This window comes from Carassius gibelio, chromosome A9 (assembly GCF_023724105.1).
Source record: "Carassius gibelio isolate Cgi1373 ecotype wild population from Czech Republic chromosome A9, carGib1.2-hapl.c, whole genome shotgun sequence".
Classification (NCBI taxonomy): Eukaryota; Metazoa; Chordata; class Actinopteri; order Cypriniformes; family Cyprinidae; genus Carassius; species Carassius gibelio.
In genome coordinates, this window is record NC_068379.1 from 20,635,700 (window position 1) to 20,657,972 (window position 22,273).

At 38.7% G+C, this 22,273-nt stretch overlaps 1 protein-coding gene across 3 annotated transcripts; it reads right to left on the reverse strand.

The window, feature by feature from the left end:
* Positions 1-95: 95 nt before the first annotated feature.
* LOC128019918 (serine/threonine-protein phosphatase 6 regulatory ankyrin repeat subunit B) lies at positions 96-22,090 on the reverse strand. Of its 3 annotated transcripts, none has more exons than XM_052606274.1 (28): positions 21,654-22,090; positions 16,616-16,699; positions 15,366-15,444; positions 14,982-15,052; positions 14,581-14,781; positions 13,922-14,009; positions 12,917-13,059; positions 12,611-12,823; positions 12,447-12,525; positions 12,235-12,349; positions 12,069-12,151; positions 11,291-11,354; positions 10,540-10,608; positions 8,033-8,173; positions 6,992-7,057; positions 6,583-6,694; positions 6,216-6,287; positions 5,815-6,016; positions 5,648-5,735; positions 5,023-5,140; positions 4,732-4,951; positions 4,530-4,617; positions 4,348-4,431; positions 3,958-4,103; positions 3,752-3,834; positions 3,297-3,376; positions 3,003-3,094; positions 96-2,646 (listed from the first exon to the last, which is right to left on the reverse strand). In XM_052606274.1, exons 1-28 carry the CDS (start codon positions 21,678-21,680, stop codon positions 2,402-2,404), a joined length of 3,153 nt encoding a protein of 1,050 aa, XP_052462234.1. In that variant the 5' UTR covers positions 21,681-22,090; the 3' UTR covers positions 96-2,401. The 3 variants fall into 3 exon arrangements, with proteins under 3 accessions (XP_052462234.1, XP_052462235.1, XP_052462236.1); XM_052606275.1 differs by having other exon boundaries at positions 96-2,549; positions 21,654-22,089; XM_052606276.1 differs by lacking the exons at positions 96-2,646; positions 3,003-3,094; positions 3,297-3,376; positions 3,752-3,834 and having other exon boundaries at positions 4,519-4,617.
* Positions 22,091-22,273: the final 183 nt, after the last annotated feature.

Genomic DNA, 22,273 nt, shown 5'->3' on the forward strand with positions numbered 1-22,273 from the left:
CAATATACTTTGAAAAAGTCAAGTGGAAAACAGACCTGTTCTTTTCATTTTTGTAATGTATTTTCAAATGGATAAAAAAACACTCGACACAAAACTCTTCTTAAAACATTTTAATAGTCAAACAATTTATATAAAAGAAACTTGAGCTGACAAAAACCTTTAACATTGTAATGAAGGAACCATAATCTAGATTGTCACACATTTCAAAGCTTTTTTTTTTCTGTTATAATACTGTTTGACTCATTCCTCTGCATCCTCCCATTCACAAACCATCTAATTTAAGAAAAGAAAATCAACCATGTGCTGCTGTTATAAGACAGTTGTGTGCAATATTTGCTCTGGTGATGATAATGTCCATGAGCTGATAGGTACAAAGTCTGTTTTCTATTGTAAATCACACACACATAGGCGCAAACATCAGGACCTGGTAAAAAAAGAACATTGGCTTACAATTGGCAGGTGTGACCCAAACTTATCTTTACCTCTTCAGACTTTCATTACTCTCCAATACATACATACAAACATAAACCCAACTCTGAAAATGCAGAACAAGGCACTGGACACGGTGGAGAAACTGGCACATTGTGGACAAAGGCAAACAGACAAACATTTCCATTTTGAATTGGTTTTAGAAAGTTTCTGACAGGCAAGATTTTAAAACATCTTAGCTAAAAACTCTTTATCTTTTCAATATGTATTTCTGAATTAGAAATCTTTTTTTTTTTAAAGGATTGATATTCAACAAGTGCAAATTATAAAAATAAAAATAAAAAATCAGAAGGAAAGAAAAAAGAAGACATGGAATGTTATTATATTCCATTTTTGAGATGAACAGTTCACCCCAAACTCACAATTCTGTCATTATTAACTTCTTCTAATGTTACTTCCCACCCCTTATGTTGTTTTTTCTGTTCATGGGACACAAAAGGAGAAGTCTTTTGACGCAATACATTAGCTTTGTGTGATGAACAGACTAAAACTGAAGTCCTTATTGACTGATAAACTCCCCTTCAGCGAGCTTTTGACTGCTGGTCTCTGGAGTTCAGAGTCCAGTTACAGATTGTTCTTTTGAACTGGTTCTTTTTGATGATTTGAACCAACAGCTCACTGAAGGAAGAGATTATTAGTGAATTAAAGTGTTAATTTTGGCCTCTTTCTCATTCAAAGCATTTGTATGATTTCAGAAGACTTGGAATAGAGTAGGTAGCTCTTCTGGAGGTATTTCTTTGTCATTTTTGGAGCTTGACAGACATCGTCACTATGAACTGTTGGTGTATTGAAAGAGCCACATTAAGATAATTTCACTTTTGTGTTCCACAAAAACAATGACATGAGGAAACAATGGCAGAATTATAATTTAGGTGTGAACTATTAATTTAAGCACCCATTTACTCCTATACATAAGTGCATACAATTGTAGTACCATTGTTATCTAAAGGTTAATAAATATCGGTGCAGGCTTGAGAACATCCTGGTTCACATAACATAACATGCCACTAGAATCTAAAATTCAACCTGATTATTTATGTATTATTTAAACACTCTCTATGTCTCTATATCTGAGAAGGAACCTAGTGACAAAAGTGTCACACTCCAAAAGCGTCAGATGTAAGTAGACCAAGGCCTAGAAATCTACTTATATCTATGGGATAAAAATGCTCTTTTCACAATATAAATCTCAAAAGCCTTCTATTCACAATGTGTCACATACAATGTGTGAAGTTTAACTGGTGTACGATCTGGAAAAGCAGTACTTGCATTGGATTTTCATCACATTACACTGGGTTTCATGTACTTTTCATCTAACTTGTCTTTAAGGCTGAAATACACTACACAATTTCACAGATCTGAACAGATTTTTAAAAATGTTAGGCATCAAATCTGCAATACGGCTGACTTTTGGCAACTGCACTGATCCATCCGGGCACAAACTTAGGAAAAAGTTGCATAGTGTATTCCAGTGTTTACTTACAAATAAATACTAAGGGAGATTGGTAACAGTGACGGCAATTCCTCTGTAGGTCCAAAAATTAGATTTCTCGTTTGGTCCCACAGTGACAACACGGGTGAAATGAGTGTAACTTCCACATGGTTTGTGCTTTCAAAAGTCCACAGACTAAGACACACCACGCAACGCACTTCACATTCTCATCCTTCAAGTGTGAGAAGTCAGTCAACATTTAGCAATCTATCATCATCAATCAGCCTGTGTTAAAAAGTGATTAAAATGGCTTTCGACGAAATCTCCTGTGCAAACAAGTGTGGCAGAACAAAAGTGGACCGTGACTTATATATGTTATAATCTCTTGTTTCCATAATCAAAAATCCATACAACTTCTGCAAGGTTCATGACGATCTGTCCTTTAAAAACTAACACCAGAGCCTCTAGAAGGAGCCGGGGTCAAAATGTCTCTGAGTCCGAGTCGTTTTCAGTGGTCGTGCCCTCGCTGGAGGGGCAGGAGGGGTCTCGTGGACTGCGGGGGTCTTGGGGGCTCTTGGCCTGGCGGGGCAGAGATTTCAGCAGGGCACCTGGGGAAGGAGCTCCAGAGCTGCAAGGGGAGCAGAAAGGCATCATGGTAGCCAGAATGAGAGCCAGACAGTCAGCCACTTCCCTGCTGGGAGCGCAAGCCAGAGCAGGGGTGAGACCTGCGGGGAAAGACAGCCAAAGAGCAAGATATACAGGAAAGGGGATGGGAAAGCAGAAAGAGGTGAAAGGAGAGATGGAGCGGTGGAACAAAAGGACGGGTGGGGAGGTGATGGACGAAAGCATCATTCCATTAGTGCCTCGCTAGATATGCAGCCAAACACATGGTCAGGGGGCAAAAGAGGACATGCATGACACCATCAAAGCTTTGAAAGTAACACAGCGACTGCCTTAGCAAAAGCCTCTATGTCACTAACAAAAGAAGAAGAATACAGAGACAGGCAGAGAGCGATCCACATACACTATCAATCTCTGCTTAAACTAAATCCGCAGAGATTTTAGTTTGAGGAAGACGCACCATTCTCATCAAGTACTTGAACACTGGCCCCACGAGAGAGCAGCTCTTGCACTGTCTGCTTCATCCCACTCCGAGCAGCCAAATGGAGAGGTCTGGGGACGTGAACGAGAAACGAGTGAGCATCGGTTGCTTCTTCAATCATTTCTAAGAGCATGGCACAAACGACATCATGGGTTTGAATCCCAGGGAATGCATGCCATGAAGTGATAAAATGTATTGCTTAAATGCAAGGCAAGTTGCTTTGGATAAAACATCTGCCAAATGCATAAATGTAAATATAATAGGGGAACCCACGTTTGCAGTGCAGCGTTGGTAGCAACGAGGGCAGAGTCTGGAAGTTTGCCAAGAATGAGCAATGCACATTCCTCCATTCCCTGGACAGAGAGCAAGCAGAAAATTTTTTTTTTTAATCAAAAATACTGTTTGCAAAGTTGTTTTTTTATATCTGGCACAATTTTATTGTTTGATAATTATATGACGTTTTAAAACCCTCTGATTACAGTCACACATAGGTGTCTGCATACCTTAAATGGATTTTTTTGTTTTTGAAAAGACCAAATTATTATAATAAACATCAATAAAATATGGTATTGGATAGAGTAGATATAATGAAAACCTTTGCGCCAGTGAACTATATAGTTTATAATTTCTTTGTATAAATTCTTGATAAATTATAAAAATTATTATAGATAATTAATTATAAAAATTACAGAGACTGATGACCACAGCAAGCAATGGGCTATACTTACATTACTGCAGGCTAGATGGAGTGCTGTATTGCCCTTCTGGTCAGTCAGACTGAGGTTCACGCTGGAACCAGTAAGTAAATCTTCTGTTTAAAACACGCCACACTTTGCATAAGCACATTCAGTTGAGTCCATTTTCATACTTCATTTATACAAATGAACAGAGGCATAATGCAAATAAAAGGCATGAAAATGTGTTGAATACATACCTACAACCTCCACCCTTCCTTTCTCTGCTGCCATAATCAGGGCACTGCGTCCTGATTGGTCAACCTCATCCACAGATGCATTATGGGCCAGGAGAAGCTGAACACAGTCTACGTGGCCAGCGAATGCAGCTGCGTGGAGAGGCGTCCTGATAAATAGAGACAGCAGTTTTTAATAGATTTATTTAAAAAACATAAAAAAAACTGATTAGGCACATTTCACTTCTTACACTGGTCTGTTTCTCAGGACTATCTTAAATTTTCCAAGCCACAGTAGTAATGACATTTAACTGTGTGCATGAAGGTGTATGAAGTCCGCTCTCAAGTTCTCAGATGTGTATAGAAATATATATTTTATTTAAAAAAGATATAATAATAATAATACTAACTAACCTGCCCTTGGAGTCTTTGCAAGTTATAATCTTAGATCCCATGGCTTCTAATAAAAGGCTGGCACAGGTCTCATGGCCATTGACCCTGCAGGACAGAGGATTCAAAGACAGACATGTTGAAACAGAGAAAAAAAGGTGCAAAAGAAGACAGGGATGAAGAAAACAATCTCACAGCAGACATACACAGCACAGTGCAGCGGGGTGAAGGGGTTCCCATCAAAGTGACGAAAATCTCTTTGTTCGAGTAGGACCTCCACGCAACCCTCATGACCTAGAACACATACAAACACAATGCCAGTCCACTATAATTCACCAAAGCTACATTCCATTTACTGATAAATAAAAGCGTCTTTTTAAACTCATAATGAAGGCTGTTAAAACCAACCATAGTAACAGGCCCAGTGTAAAGGTGTGTATCCCTGGTTGTCTCGGAATAGGGGTATCGGGGGTTCAGAACACGCAATATTGAGCAATTCGCTCAACCAGGATGCGTGACCCCTCGCCGCAGCCAGGTGGATAGCTGTCCGACCCTTGGAGTCCCCCTGCAGCACGGATGCCTCCAGCTCCAACAAGGACTGAACACATTCCTCCTGTCCACACAAGAGCTGATAGAAAGAGAGAGAGTTTTTAAAAAGTCCTTTTTATCTTGCACTTGAATCAAGATCAGGAAACTCACCCCCAGGTGAAGCGCAGTCAGACCTTGATGATCAGCCAAGTCCACACTGGCCTCACGCTCCAGGAGAAGAGACACAGCATCCACATGACCCCCAATTACTGCCAGCATTAGAGGGGTCCTGCAGACACAAACACACATATAACGAATTCCCATTAATGCACACTCACCTGCAAGAATATCTTTAATTGTGTTCAGTCGGTCAGCCATTATTAAATCAATCAATAATCATGTCCATGGGTAAATGGTTCTCATAATATTAAATAAATTAGGGAGTTGATTAATTTTATTATTCGTATTAGTACGAATAGTAAGTGTGTTCAGGTTTGATTTTAGCACACTAATTTAGATCCTCAAAAAAAAAAGAAAAATAGTTATATGCATTTTAAAATTCTTTAGTTGCATAGTAATTTTAAAACAATTTAGTCAGCAACTTTTTATGGGTAGCAATTGGGTAACTTTTGTTTTAAAATTTGTTTGTTTGAATTTTGTTATTTAATTACTTCAGCTTGCCATCCTACAATACCCTTAAGCTGAGAAGTAATAAGACATGACACACTCATTCCACTCCAAAATCTCGGTGACATTATGATGAACGATTTTTAGAGTTATTAAATGGACTACTCACTGTCCCTGAGAGTCCGCTGTATCTACCAGATCTGCATTATCAGAGTCTTCCAGCAGGAGGCGCACACATGATGTATGACCATTCATTACTGGAGACAAACAAGAGTGGATTAAATACTGCATGAATGTGTACGACTGTGTAATATCCCCCACACACAGATGTAATACCTGCAAGGTGAATAGGTGTACGTCCTCGGATAGTATCTCTGCTTTTCGGCGAGGCCCCATGGTTCAGAAGTGTCAGAGCGCAGTCAGTGTGGCCCCTGAAGGCAGCAAGAGCTAATGGAGTCCGGCCCACCTCATCCACTTGATCCACCTCGCAGTGACCCTCCAAGAGCACTTCTAGAGCCTGTGCATGACCGTGGTACGCCTGGAAACAAAGACCAACTGTAGTATTAAAAACATGCAAGCTATGCTTTCTTATGCAAAAGTGTGCTTCAGGATGCTTAAGTGTTCACGGCGATAGCCTTGGTATTGATATATGCCATTGATAAAGTGTTATGATTAGTTTTTAGCATGTTGCTATGTGTCTGTTAGGAAGCGTTGTAAAGGTGCAAATTTGGACTCACGGCCAGATGCAACGGGCTCCTGGTTTGGCTGTTCTCTATCTCATCTTGTCGGTTCTCATCTTTGTCCAAAAGCTGAAATCAGATTTAATCTGGATTACAGCGGTTTTCATTAAACCCAATAAAAAGCTGTTCTGAATTCAACTGGAACAAATTCATTCTTGCAAAATAAACATATGCAGTGCACTAGGCGTCCAATCGGTTCAACAGACAGCAGGCATTAGCAAGCACATCATTTTACAACATGACTGGACTACCACAAACCGAACTAAAGTCATTTGCATGTTAAGTTACACATTTAAATCTACAGTAGAGACAGATGCAGGAGTACAGATGGAGGAAGTGCCCTGAGGCATATTTGTGTCCTCACCAGTTTCAGACAGTGTCTGTGGCCGTACGCTGCAGCATAATGAACAGCACTGTAATCTTGTTTATCTTGGAGTGATGGGGCGGCACCATGCTGCAACAGGAACTCAAGACACCTGCACACAAAAATATTAATATATATTCAAATACACACACACACACACATACCATAAAAAATGCAACTATACAAAGTAAAAAAAGATCAAGTGGAGTGAGGAGTGAAAATACATTTAGTTTGTCCCAGACATGAAATGATGAGGTAACAGACGCACGCAGACACAAACACCTAATGTTTTGGCATCAGAGCAGCACACATGTAAACAGCACGAGAGACGGTGAGACAAGGAGGGGGGACACAGAATTGAGGCTGAGCAGACACGGGCCACTCTCCTCTTTAACTCCAGAGAACTCACAGAGCTGCCTCCTTCTCCCTCTCGGCTTGAACTCCATCACTCTCTGGTTCCAGGACCACACGCCGCCTGCAGAAAAAAAAAAAAAATCACACACACCTCACAAATCTTACACACAGATCATCCTTACTCAACAATAACTCTTCATTTTTTTTTGTTGTAAACAAGTTGTAAACAAAACTGTATTACCATTACCTGACTTAATATTTGTTTTATTACTAACTATACAGCCAATGTTGGGGCAGCTGTGGCCTGGTTAGAGTCTTGGACTTGCCAGTTCGAGTCTCACTGCTGGTAGGAGTTGTAGGTGAGGGGGGGTGAATGAACACTCTCTTCCACCCTCAATACCCATGGCTGAAGTGCCCTTGAGCAATGCTGATTCAATAGTTTAATAATAATTTGATATGTTACATGCAGTAAGTCTGTGGTATCATGGTGTAAATTAAATTAATTACGGTTATTGTCTCATTACTTCTTTGTGCCGTTGAATTCTAGCACCTAATCTAATTAAACAAAGCAAAAAAGGTGTTTCCGTATGCCATATAGAGTCGACGTCCAACCCTTTTGTCTTTGCACATAAACTACCCCAATGATAGGAGACTTAAAATAGCCTGTGGTTGCCATGGTAACACAAGTATGGCTGCTAGCAGTCTCTGGAGATGGGGACTGAAACCGCACTCGTTTTCACCTGCTGTAGGACAACAGCTGCCTGTGTCTAAATCACTTAATCGGGTTAGACATGCATTTACAATTGTCAATTACATGTTGTTTGGCCACAGCTAGCTCCATTTCTGCATGGTAAACAATTCATGTGGAGATATTTTGACCATCAGTCAAGGTGTATTTCACGCCACCATAGACTTATGAGCTGCAGATTTTCCCAGTGAAATCCCTCGTAATATCTTGCTGCAATATAAGTCTATTAGTGTAAATGTTTATTTTAGCAAACTGAAGGACAAATCAATTATTTTATTGAATCTTTTAACTTTATAAAGAATGGAGGAGAAAATCACAGATGTCGCCGTTTGTGTAAATGTTGTGTACCTCCTGTCCAGGTCCGAAGCAGCGGCGTAGTGCACAGCAGAGCGCCCCCACTGGTCAGTGGCATTAATGCAGGTACCGCAGGACACCAACGTCTCCAGACACTGAAAGTGCTGGCTAGCTGCTGCATAGTGGAGAGGGGTCCTGTCAACACCCACAAGTCACGACAAAAGAGAGGGAGAGAAAAAAGAATTTGACAAAAATTAAGAAAGTTTCAGTTTCAGAGTACAAACAAATTCCACAAACAAAACAGCTGAGAAAATGTAAAAAAACAAACACAAAAAAACAACATATATATATATATATATATATATATATATATATATATTAGTGCTGTCAATCGATTAAAAAAAATTAACTAATTAATCGCACAATTTTTTTAAATTAATCGCGATTAATCGCAAATAAAAGACTGAAACTTTTTGGATATGTGAATGTAAAATGTAAATAATTAATGTAAACTCAAGACAAAGAAACTATTTAAATTCAAAATATGATTGTTTATTGGAATTTTTGTTTAACTTGTAACACAGATTTTCTCATGTAAACAACATACCTGCAATAAACCATCAATATCCTCCAAATTAACTGTTGGCTTGAAAGCCATATTTATTACAGAAATAAAAACACAGGCATGTAAGTACCATTTGAATTTCAAAACAATCAATGCCAATAAAAAACAAAAATGATTTCCATGTTGAATTCTAAGTGGACTGCAAAAAAATTCCAAAGTATAGTCATTGCCAGTGCTTTAAGTGGGCCAGTATGCACCGGTACTCAGTACCGCCACTTCCAAATATAGCTCTTGAGCGTACCGCCACCTCTCCGTGCGCCCAGAACGTGCTTGTAGCGTACCGGTACGCTCATCTGGACATCTGTTTTAATAGAGGTTTTAATCTTTTACCTGCACTGCCGATTTTCAGAGCGCCCTTCACAATGCAAGCTTCCTAATTCATCCCACCCAGAGCAGAAACTACATTACCCATTCACCCTTAAGTTATACAAGTGAATAGCGCATGTGTCGCTTTTCCCACTGTAAGTGTCAACAACTCAACGTGGCCGGAGAAGGTGTGTGAAACTCGTTGTGAGTTATACTAAAGCAAAATCTTGAGTATTTATTGTCTGATAAACATTAAAAACTGCGGAGGTTGAGTCGTCCTGCAGCCCCTGCTGGCTGTTCATTGGCTGCAGCATCTTTTTTTCTAAGTTCTAAAAAAATACCGTAGACGGCAAGGCACAAATTTAGATATTCATTTATCTAATTAATCTATAGCCTATGCACAAAGACAATATGATCTTTTTGTCCCCTTTTTGTTTTAAAGCTTGATGAAGAGAGAGAGCGCAAGTTGCTGCAGCTGCGAGGAGGACAGTGATGCACGCGTACAGGAGTGATTGACAGTTCGCGGCACTGTGTACAAAAAATACTCCGCTACACAATTATTTCGTTATTTTCGTTTAAGCTTATTAACGTTAGCGTTACAGAAAGGTCTGATTTACGCACTGTTACAGTCATTGTTTTTTTTTTTTTTTTAAATAATGACATTTGAGTTCATGATTTTAATGTTGCTGTTTCTTGTGGCAGACTAAATGAAGAGTAATGTTTCTTGTGGCAGACTGAAGAGTAATCCGGCAGAGTTTTATACTGAAACTTTCCGTCTAAAAGTCCTTCCTTGGTCTTATCCATATTTCTTTGCACGTTGAACACACATGGCCACAACTGGAAATAAAAAAAACTGCAACCGCGTTAATTGCGTTATTTTTTTTTTAACGCGTTAAATATTTCAAATTAATCGAATGCGTTAACGCGCTAATTTTGACAGCACTAATATATATATATATATATATATATATATATATATATATATATATATATGTATATATATGTATTTAAAATTAAATGACTCAAACGATTAATTGCGATTAATCGCATCCAAAATAAACGTTTTTTTGTTTACATAATATATATGTGTATGCTGTGTATATATTGAAGAAAAATATGTTGTTTATATATTAAATATATTTATATATATAATATAAGAATATTAATATATAAATATATAAACATAAATATATTCAAAATATATACTGTATGTTTGTGTATTTATATATACATATGTTCCGTTCCTCGTTTTGTTAATTGATTATTCCTTTCCTCTCATTTCTTTCCTTGTGTTTAAAAACCCTGTCTGTTCAGTTCCTTCTTGTCCGCTATTAATGTGATGTTCGTATGTTTGAAGATTTGTGTTTGGTTGTGCCCCTGCTCTCCTGTGGATTATTAAAAGTAGCCTTTCTATATCTCCTTCATCATGCACTTTACTCTACATACCTGCATGTATTACACTTAATGCATAAAAAATCTTTAAAAAACATGTTGGTAACATGCACTGAACAGCACAGATATATTTAGTACTGAATGTTTATTAGCACAACTCCAGCTGAGGAGAGGACAGACATGTAAAATGAAAAAAAAATATCCCTATGTAAATGTCTTGCTTTTACCAAGAACTTACCTTCCATGTTTGTCCCTGCGGTTATGATCGGCTCCACTGCTGAGCAATAGCTTCACACATTCCACATTACTGACAGAGAAAGAGAGAGATAAAAAAAACTTTGCCATCAGCACGAGTATAAGGAAAGATAACAGGTCCAATAATACCAGCATTTTTCTAAACAATGGACAATAAGGTAGTCATTAGTTTTTGTATGGTATTTATACATAATTGGGTATTTTATTTGGGTATATATAACTTCATGACTTCGACATTTTGTATCACAATCCACATGATACAACAGCAGTTATAAAACGTCCAATCAGAAACAGAATAAGTAAACAGATCCCTGTAGAAAAATCACAAAACTCAATATAAAGTCACACCATTAAAAGGTCCAGTCTCCTTATTGGTAAATACTCTGCATCAGTCTATTTAAATTTTAAATATACAGTTTTTAAGTTAGATTTCAGCTAAGCCAAATACATACATACACATACACATACACATACACATACACATACACACACACACACACACACACACACACACAAACATATACATACGTATATGCATATATATATATACTGTGTGTGTGTGTGTGTGTGTGTGTATATACATACATATATATATATATATATATATATATATAAAGTAGTCTTAGCCAACACCAGCACAACTCCAACTGATCAGACACATATTTTTTTCCACAGTCCCATTTTGCACACAAAATCCAGATCTGCAAGAAAGACAGAAAGACAGACAGACTCACCCGCCAGCAGCAGCGACGTGCAGACACGTCCTTCCCAGGTTGTCTGGTGTATCAATTTGAAAGCCTGCAGACAGGACCGAATCATTATTGAGAGGGCACATTATTCTATACCTCCATCCTGTAGAGGAATGGAAGTATGGGGAGGGAGGAAGGATGCCATGCAAGGAAGAGGAGAGTGTCTCCACACCCAGAAGCAGACAGCCACAGTGTCAGACCGCAAGAGGGGAAAGAATGACACGGGGGGGAGAGGAGTCCAAAAAAGAGACAGTGTGAAAGAAAAAGACAGAGAGAAATAATGTTAGTTCAAGAAAAACAAAGACAGTGCACACAGGATAGACACGACAAACACACATCACTCACAGAGGTGAGAACACAAATGTGTGCAACCAAGCAGAACAATTCAGATACAGCATCTACAATCTAAAACTACAAACCAACAATCAAGAGTCAAGAGTTAAGAAAGCACACAGATATAATGAATGACATGTCAGACCTAAGCAAAGAGACATGACGAAAATTCATCAATTCAGAGACAAAAACTCAAAGTCAACATAAAAAACCTAATTACAAAAGGAAGCATCCCTTTTATGAAAGTCATTTATAAAGTTTTTCTGAGTCACATCAACTTGAGGGGTATCTCATGGTACAGTACTTCGTCCCTTCCTCATCTCAAAATAGACAATATTTTTTGTATTTAGCCGAAAATGGTTTCCGCCAGGTTTCCAATGTAATATAAAGGTAGTGCAACTGTAGCTTGATTCGAAGGTGTAGTCTGTACCTGAGGAGAGAAGCTTCCGGCAGCAGTCAGCATGAGCATTCAGAGCGGCCAGATGCAAAGGAAACATGCCATGCACCCCTCTTCTGCAGAGAAGGAAAGAGCATATCAGAAACAACAAGATGTTTTACCATGATTGTTTAATAAGGATCCAAAGACAGGGTCAAACCTGGTGCAGTCAGCTCCACTCGTGATTAGAGTGTTTATTAAAAGTTCATGGCCGTATCGAGCAGCGACATGCAGTGGAGTGTTTCCATCCTTATCGACACAGTCAATCTCTCCACCTGTATCAGAAACACACACTTGTACTCTCAGTGTACGTGCAAATCAATCACAGGGGAACACTAAGCTTTAAATAGAGCTAAAAAAAAAAAGTCCTACCATTTTGGATGAGTGTCTGGGAGCGTGTGAATCGTCCATGAACTGCGGTCAGATGAAGAGGGCTTTTCCCATCACGACTCTGAGGAAACATCAGGAAATGTTTACTGGCGTACGGCACACGGGATTTGGACTGTCTGTCCATATGTGGTCCTAGATGGACATACCTGGACGTTGACATCAGCTCCGCTGTTGACCAGGAACTCCAGACACAGCGCGCCATGAGTGGACGCAGCAGCAAAGTGGAGTGGTGTGAAGCCCTTGTTATTCGGATAACTGACATTAGCACCATAGTCGATCAGCTCACTGACCACTGCATCTTGTCCATTAAAACAGGCCACATGCAGCGCTGTGTTCCCAAAGGCATTGGCTTCATCTATCTATGAGTAAAGCATGCAATATAATAGTCAGCTCAAACTAGATGTTTTTCCCATGCTTGCTTCCCTATAAGTATCTATTCTTTTCCTGGGTACCTCCACGGCCAGGCTGAGCAGGTGTTTGACCACAGCGATCTGACCTTTGGAAGCAGCTGCGTGTAGAGGCGTGTATCCCCTCTTGTCCTTGCAGCTGATCTCGGCCCCTTGACTCACTAGTAAACACACTACATCTAAGTGACCTGCAGGAGTATACAGAGAATATAATGAACACTTCAACACAGATTTAGCAGATTAAAAGAATAGTTCACCTAAAAATGAAAATTCTGTTATTAGTTACTTTCCCTCATGTTGTTTCCAACCCATATGACTCACTTCTGTAGAACACAAAAGGAGATGACACTGTGAAAGTGTCCATTGTCTATCAGGCTCCAAACCTCATAAAAGCTCCATAAAACTATTTCATATGACTTCACAGTCTCAAAATAAGTCTTCAGAAGACTTTTTGTGCATAATAAGTATGTACAGGTATGCAATATTGCCAACTAATAGTATCTAAATATTTTTTGTGATTTTTGTTTGCTTATATTTTGAGTGTTTTTTGCTAGACAAATCGATTTCCAGGAGCATTTTTAACTTTATGTGTAAGCATCATTTTTCATGTAAACATTACATTTTATCAATAAACTCAATTAGAATAATAAGATACTATTGGCTGTTACCAATCAAATGAAACCAGTATTAACAAAATACATTTTTGAACTACAGAGACGACATAGAAGCTGCTTCTGACGTGGCATTTAGATGTCAGTGAATCATTCCTTAAAAAGATTTGTTCAAAACAGCTTCAAAATGGCTGATTCGTTCAGAAAGAAGCATGCCTTTATGAATGGGTTATGCACTCAAACAATTTGTTCAAAATCCCAGATTTGTTCATTAACAAAATGATAAATATCTCTCTTAGTCTTAGGGTGTTTTTAAAAAAAAAATGTATGAGTGCCATACTTGATAATGTCAGTTTGAACACCATTAAAACGACAATTCTCCTTTTGTGTTCCACTGGAAAAGAGCATACACATCACAGTTAAAGTTTCAATCCCTCACCCATATATGCTGCCCAGTGTAGTGCACGGCAGTCTTTCTTGTCAAAGGCATTGATGTTGGCACCCTTGGCCAGGAGAAGGCTAACCATCTGAAAAGAAAAAGAGGAAATTAAATAACAGTGATAAGAAAGAGATGGAGAAATCAAGTCTCAATAGGCAGTAAAGCATGAGTCATGAATGCGTCAGTAATTATGGGTCTCCCGAAGCTCTCCCGTGTGCTGCGTGTTTGTGTCACAGTTTATATAATGACTTCTGCATTGCTGAGAACACAAGAAAACTCTAGTTATGTTGACAACGCTATGCAAGAAAATGTAAAAATCTACAAAATCTAAAAGCCGTCATTGTCTCAGTCTTTGTACTTGCATACTTGTACTTGATATTTATCGTGGACAAGACTTTGCTCCAACAAATTAAGAAGCTCATTTTAGTTCTACTGTGGCCACAATTTACTATTCATCCCCCCTTTAATTTAAATAATGAATGCAAATGAAGAATTTGTTTTAAAAAGAGGAGCAAAAAATGGTAATTAGTGAAAGGAGAAAATTGGTTAATAATTTTTAATTTGTGGATACAATATATACTTTTTCCCTTATGTTATATTAAGAGCTCCACAGTATTGCTATGAATTAAGCAAAAACGATTGTTTTCTACTTGCAGTACCTCCGTGTGTCCATTAAGGGCAGCGTGATGCAGGGCGGTGCGTCCCCCGCGATCTGAAACATTGACGCTGCTCAGAAGCGGGATGATCACCGCAGCACAGCGCAGGGACTTGTTGGCGGCAGCGACATGCAGCGGAGTCTGCCAGTTCTTATCCCTTGCGTTAACATCAGCAGAATGTCGGATCAGTACACGAACAGCATCCTAGATGTGTGCAAAACATAACAACAGCTATGACACTATATCGTGTACTTCAGGCCAGCTGCAATAGGATTGACCAATCAGCATCCAGTGTTGGAAAAAGGAGCTGCTGCATATGATTAGCATTGTTATAAAAGCATCCTGCTGCGTGACAACATCACAAAACATTGTAACATGAGTGTGTGTTTAACAACTTAGCCCACCTCACTACGTGATGCCACTGCCCTGTGGAGTGGAGTCAACCACATGTTGTCTTTGGCATTGACCCGTGCCCCTAAAATAAAGTAGTACGAGAAACAACAAACAAATTTAAGGCTCAATATGCTGTATTTGTAAAGGGGTAGTTCATTCAAAATCTCGCCCTCATTGCAAACCCATCCTTTATGTTACACAGAAAAAAAAAGAAAGAAAGAAAAACACTTTGGTTTGGAATGAAATTGTAATATATGATGACAGAATATTTACTTTTGGGTAAACTATACCGTTAATGTACTTTAATGGCATTTATTTTATATGAGATGCTGTAAAGGTATGATGGAAGGGAGTTGGGAAAGGAATGGAGGGAGAGAGAAAGAAAGCAGCTCTACCTGACACAATGAGGAGCTCTGTGATCTCAGCATCGCCGAGGAAGGCTGCTGCATGAAGGGGAGCTCGCTTCTCAGCGTCCTGAGAGAGAATGAAAAAAAAAAGCTTTGAGAGTCCAACACATGGACAGAAAGGGTGGAAAGATTCTGTTCAAAATCTAATCAAAATCAAGTCTTCTGCTCCATGTCTATTGGCTTTAAACCCATCTACATGAGTTGATACATATTTCAGAATGTAATTTATTCCTGTGATAGAAAAGCTGAATTTTCAGCAGCCATTAAGCATACTCTTCTGTATCTTCAGGGTGACATAATCCTTCAAAAATATTTCTAATATGCTGAGATGGTGCTCAAGAAACATTAATTTAAAATGCTATGTTGAAAAACATCGTGCTGCAGTTACATTTTTTTTGTGGAAAACCATGATACATGATTTTCGAAGGATACTTTGATGAAAGCTTAAAAGACTGATGATGAAGTTCAAAAGAGTAGCATTTATTTTAAATAGAAATCTTTATAAATGTCTGTACTGTAACTTTTGATCAATTTAATGCATCCTTGGTAAATAAAAGGATTAATTTTACGCCAAAAAAAATCTTACAGATGCTTAACTTTTCAATAGCAGCGTATCTTGGACTTAGAGATTTATAAGGGACAAATCATATTTTACCAGTTGTGGGATAAACAAAAGTCTAATGGCTAATAAAAAAAAAAAAAAAAAAAAGGATGTGCCCTTCGATATGTCTTACCCCAACATGCTGTTTCAATAGGAAATAGGCTTCATCAACACTAGAAAGACTAGAATGCAGTATAATGATTGTCTGTCATTGCAAGCGAGCCACAACAAAAGAGCATTGACTGGCTCTTTACGATCACTGATGGAGATGTCAGTGTGTACTAATGTGCTCACACACTTGCGGTGGTGACATCTCAACATGTCCATTGTCTGAACCTGTTTGCACATGCAGACTGAAATCGTGACTTTGACCAGCGGCTCTTTATACAACATTTTGACAGCGAGCTAATTTTTGCTGGAGCCATTAGGGCGGACAAAGAGAGTCAAATAGAACAAATAAATATTCTGGAAAAAGAATGGCCCTGAAAACTGTTTTGTGTGCTGTTGCCTTTACTGAGACAAAATGTATATAAATCTCTGGCTGTTGTCCATGGGATCACCCGACTACTGCGCTGCAAGAAACAAAAAGATGAGATATAGTCATGTGAGAAGAAGAATAAAAGAACCTGATCCATACCAGTGCATTGACATCTTCTGATTTACATATGAGGACACGAATTTCATCGGGGTCTCCGTTAAAGATGGCTTGGACAAGGGGTGGCTGTGAAAGAGAAGAGATTATTTAAACATGGTTTTTAGGCAGCACTCTTGACAGCACTTTCAAGGTAACAAAGATTTAAACAGATCCCAAATGCAACCCACTAGAGAACCCAAGGAACCACTTATTAACACCCTAGCAACCACAGGGAAACACACTAAAAACCACTCAACATACAACAATGTCCTGGCAACCACCACAGCATTGTGGCAACAAATATGCAAAGGCAAGCACCAGGTTTCCATCAGAAAGTATACAGAAAGTATACAAGAACCTAGATTATTCTGGTGAAGATTACATAAATGTTATGTTTTATATCTTTGGAACAACTTTGTCATTCAAATGATCAGTTCTTGAATCAGCTTCTCAGCACAAATCTAAGATGCAAAACCACACAGCCTTCACCATTTCCATGACATGGCGTCATTACAGGGAGGCCAAATCGAGCCCCAAAGAGCCCCGAGGAAGCTTTGCAGTGTGGTCATTAATTCATGTTTCCGCTATGTAATTATCATCTTCAATCCTTGTTTATGGAGCAACTAAAATGATGCCAAATATATTTATAACCTGTATTTTCCTGAATTCAAGTGCCAAGCTTGATATATTCATATAGCAGCACACTGAAAATCACCACAATCTGACACATGCGTGGGTCAATAGAAGTATAACACCGAGGTGGTTTGAGCCAAACTTGGCTGCATCTAAACTTCCAGTGTCTTTATCTGCAATAACCCCCACATCTCACTTCCTGTTGCTCTTTTTCACCTTCTCAGAAGCGATACAGAGGAAGCGTGGAAAGCACTTTCACTTCCGCTATACAACAGAACACATGCAGTCAAGGCAACATGCAAATGAACATACAGGGTACCTCAGGGCTCAACACTATGGATGGCGATTGAAAAGACAGGGATGCAACCCCCATATGAATTACAATCTGTAATGGAGTTACATTATGTTATTTATTTTTAAGAAATGTTTAATTAAAAACAACAACAACAAAAATTCTGACACTTCAAAATATGCTTCTAAGAATAGCTTCTTTCACTATGATTTTCTCTTTAATATGCACAACTACAAACAAACTCTCTGTGTAGACACAACAGGAGAAGTGTTGTTGAGGTCTGCTCTATTTTCAGCTGCTGAAACAGTCCATCACACACCCACTCACTTCAAACTCATTTCATCATCCGTATAAAACGATCTCTGCTGTGCCAATTCACCACAGGCCATCAGTCATTTTTAAATTTGGCTCCACATTTACTACAAGTCAACCATTTGTTTCAATTGCTTTCTTTTATTCCTCACAAGACATTTGAGAAGAAACATTTCAAGCCCAAGGTGAAACATCTCCTGGGCTATGAAAGAGCACGTTCTAGGCAATTACACTTTCTTAGGGGATATCATATTCAAATTTTTGCAATAATAAGTTCAACCGTGAACCCCCAGGTTTCCTTCTATTCGGCACATATTTAAATCACGAGAATTCGCAACTACAACATTCAATAAATTTGAGAAAACAGGAAAAAAAAAATCACATGTACAAGATCAGGAATGTAAAATGTATAACAGAAGTGGCCTTAAACACTCTCACACTGGCACCAAGCAACATGGGCCATCCTTATTGAGCACTTTTATGAGAGCATTAATTGAATCTATGAGGATACAATGTTGAATTCTCTTAACTATGAGTTGTTGACTCTTTCTAGATCGCATGCACAACCCCACAGCTCTCCTCTTACTGGAAAGAGAACACAACAGCTGGTGACAACAGTGCTGTCTGTGTTATGGCAACGTAAAAATTGGGGACAAGATTGCTGAGCGCTGGCCCAAGCAGGGATCTGGATGCAGCTCATCACAAATGAGGACATTCCCCGACCTCCCAGCACTGCTCCATGCCAAACTCTCAAACACTAAAGCCATTGTTGACTTTCATTAGGCTACACAACCTCCTCCCCCGCCCCCAGCTCCCCGTCCCCTATGGCCAATAGAAGTGAGCTGGACTTCTTTCTTAGCCAATGAGGGCTTGGGTTTCTTCACTTTTGACAGCTGGATCACTGCAGGCTCTTCTTTAAAACAAAGCAGACTGACTCCTTAAGAATCATGGCTCTAAAATGAGGAACTGTTGATGTCGCACAATAAATGAAATGCGAAACTGAAATGTAGTTCCTTGTGGCAGCATTTTAACCCTGACATTAAAGGTCAGCATTAAAATGGATATTTGTCCATGCATGCATGTTCATGCTTGCACTTGATCTTCTGGTGAAACACCAGACTTCTCTTTGCTGATGTACGATAGACTTCTCCAAACATTTAGTCCAATGAAATTCACATTCAGATCTGCCTACATCCAAACAACAACCGATGGATAGCAACAAAAAGGTTTTTTGTTTTGTTTTGTTTTTTTAGAAAATATTTTTCACTCAGATGTCCATCACAATATTAAAGAAAAGATCTGTTGCTATTTCATACATCACAACTTTAGACAGACCATCCATTCTTCAGATCATCAGATTCAGGGGTTGTGTTGTAGGCTCTTCTGGATAAAATGTAAACTGAAAGAATCTAAACTTTTCTAAGCTGTCACAAAGTGCATTACAGAACTCTTATGGACTGATGTGTAAGGCATAAACACACTATCCTCTATTTCCTCCCTCTTGGGTTCTCTGAACTTGTGTCATGTAACCCTCCGAGACTACAAAAAAAACGTGAGAGGGGAATACTGAGGTTCAACAACTTCCTGTCCCATCCCCCTTTGGGGCAAAGTATGGAAATCAAACTGTACACAAGACCAGAATGACGGTAAACATTACTGACACTCAGAACAATTAGTGTCACATATGAACTTTTACTAAATAACTGTCCTGGGTTTAATGCAAGTGACTCCAAAAATAATTTCAACTTGTGTCTTAGTCCGTAAAAACAAACAAGACATGAGTTTACATTAATGCACTTTTAATGGAAGTCTAAGGGGCAAGTCACTGCTCCAGGATAATTTTAAAATACAAACGGTCTTTACTGCCAGTCTGCCACAAGACTTTACAACAGTATATGCATGTGATGTTCCTCATTTGTAGGCCGCTTTGGATAAACGTGTCTGCTAAATTAACTTTAAATGTAAATATGTGTTAAACTATTATCCAATCTTTCATCTCCTGTCATGACAGAGAAAAATCCACTCACTTCAACAAATTATTTAAGTGTACATAAAGCATAAATGTAGTTACACCAAAGTACAGCCGCTTAAAACAGTAGTCCCTCCACTAAAGACTGATTTGACTGATGGAATAATAATTTAGAATAAATTATGAGAAAAACAGAATATATAAAATTACTGTAGTTATTGACATTGTTGACCAAACAAAAACATTTTAAAAAATAAAACAATGAAATTACACATGCTTGATTAACATCTTAAGCGAATTTATATAGACGCATTTTGTAGGAACAAATTCATTTAAGTGCTCTATCAAAGATATGAGCCCTTTGGAATCTTATGCCATTTTTGCAAGTGCATTACTGTGCACGCAATTTTTGTTTGCTATTACAAATTTAAGGATGAGTTGGCATTCTCTGTGGCAATTGACAACATGAAGCTGTCGATAGCTGAACTTGTTTGAATCCAAAACATAGCTTCAACCGTGTAGTGTGCAAAGATTTCGTAGATTTTTTACTCTCTACAGTCTCACAGCTGAAAAATCTTCTCAACCCTGTCATGAGGTTCACGGGGCCCCTGATAGACATCGAGTTACTTGTTGAAAGGACAACTTCCTAGAACATTTGCAATAGCATCTAGATATGACGGCATCACATGACCGTTAGGGAAATATGTCTACTCTACTGAAAAATCTACTCTGCTCACATTTTGTGCCCACCACGAGACATGAAAACGAATAGTTAGTCGAGTTGACTAGAATCAAAAGATGTAACGTAATTTCAAGTTTGTGAAGTATAGTAGTAACATTCAATATATCACCAATGAAAATCTTATTATAGTGAATTCTGTCTTTTACTAACTAGAAATACTGCACTGCAAACCCAAAAGCTTAGTTTGAAACTAAATTATTGCTATCGTCACAACAAAAGTTTCAAATAAGTGAACAACGGTGATGTTTGTGAGAAAAGGAACTTGACTATCTGAGCTTTAACTGGGTGGAGCTCAACCTTTTGTTTGTATGCAACATATACTAGTTAGTTAAAACAGAAATCTGACTAGGTGTGCTCATAATGATCATTAATTTGGGAGGTTTTCTTCTCAAAACTTGTAATGGTGTGCAGATTAGTTTTAGGAGCCAAATCAACATCAGCATCATGACACACTACAGCAGACAGCAGGAAGTTTGTTCTCTCTAGATAGAAGCAGATAATTTTTCTTACACAAATGATGCAATAGATGAGAGCAACACTCACTTTGCTACACTCACTACTTTACCATAATTTTATCTCTGTTAAACTCAAATATGAAAGACATTTTTACACTGGTGTTGATAAAACAAATATAATTTATAAAGCACTAAACAAAAATTGAACTTATTTTTTTTTAATTGAACAACTGAAGTGGAGCAATTTCTTATAAATCATTTCCAAAGTAGTATCAGGTTCATGACTTGCTCAAATTGCTCAAGTATCCGTTTTTGACTTTCAGAAAGAAGAGAATCTTCCCCCAAGAACTATGATTTTGTTTAAGTAAGATGCATGACAGCAGAAACAGACATGAGCACTTTAAACACACTCATATGTGCTGTCACGCATTTTTAATATGCAATGCATATGCTGCATATACATCGTGCAGTTTCAGCTGCAAGCATATATGGAGCATTACATATGCATATAGTGCATTCACTGAAAACGACATTTAATCATGTGCAAATCCCTCAGTTTAATCCAAGCAGTATGTCATCCTCCAAATAAAACGATCATTTTGCATGTATGATGCGATCAAAAAACCTTGTGCAATTACCTGGTCGACTAGTTTAAGAACAGCCATATCATGTCAAACTGCACATCCAAACTCTTTGAAAAAACCTGGAGGTGAAGATTAGTAAAATCCAGAAGTGGCTGTGCGCTTTGTTCACGGAAGGGTGATGCTGCACAAAGATGTGGTATCAAAAGCTTGCTTCCTGCTTTGCTGTGGCTCGCACCCTCCAGGGGCCCGGGGTGATGTGACGGCCGTGGCCGGCTCTGCAGGCGCTATCTTCGGTCAGCAGGAGCAGCTCCAGCCGCTGCCTCACCACCAGCGCTCCGAAGCTCCGGGAAAGAGGAAAGGGGGAGGGAGGAAAGGATGCGCAGGCTGCTGTAAACAATCCGCATTTACAAGGCAATGGCATCCACAGCGATGTCGATTTCAGATATTTACATCCCTCTCGCCTATGTATTGCGTAATGCATTCATATTCCTTATAAGAAAATACAGGAAGTCAGAGTTTTTTGTGTGCTTCCCCCTAGCTAATTTATTAATACTACTATTGGGAAGGCCTTACTTATGAATATTAAGAGGGGCACCCAACTTTTCAACAGATTGGCTAAAAGGCAGATGCTGTCAGAGTGGGCGCTGTTGGAATGACCAATGAACGATTTCTTA

What these genes read in the sequence shown, in the direction of transcription:
- LOC128019918 (XM_052606274.1), bottom strand. Translation starts at nt 21,680, where the DNA reads ATGGCTGTTCTTAAACTAGTCGACCAG. An exon ending in TGACTGCGCTTCACCTGGGG is followed by an intron (nt 4,952 to 5,022) that starts GTGAGTTTCCTG and finishes TCTTTCTATCAG; the next exon opens with CTCTTGTGTGGACAGGAGGA. An exon ending in ACCAACGCTGCACTGCAAAC is followed by an intron (nt 3,095 to 3,296) that starts GTGGGTTCCCCT and finishes TCACGTCCCCAG; the next exon opens with ACCTCTCCATTTGGCTGCTC.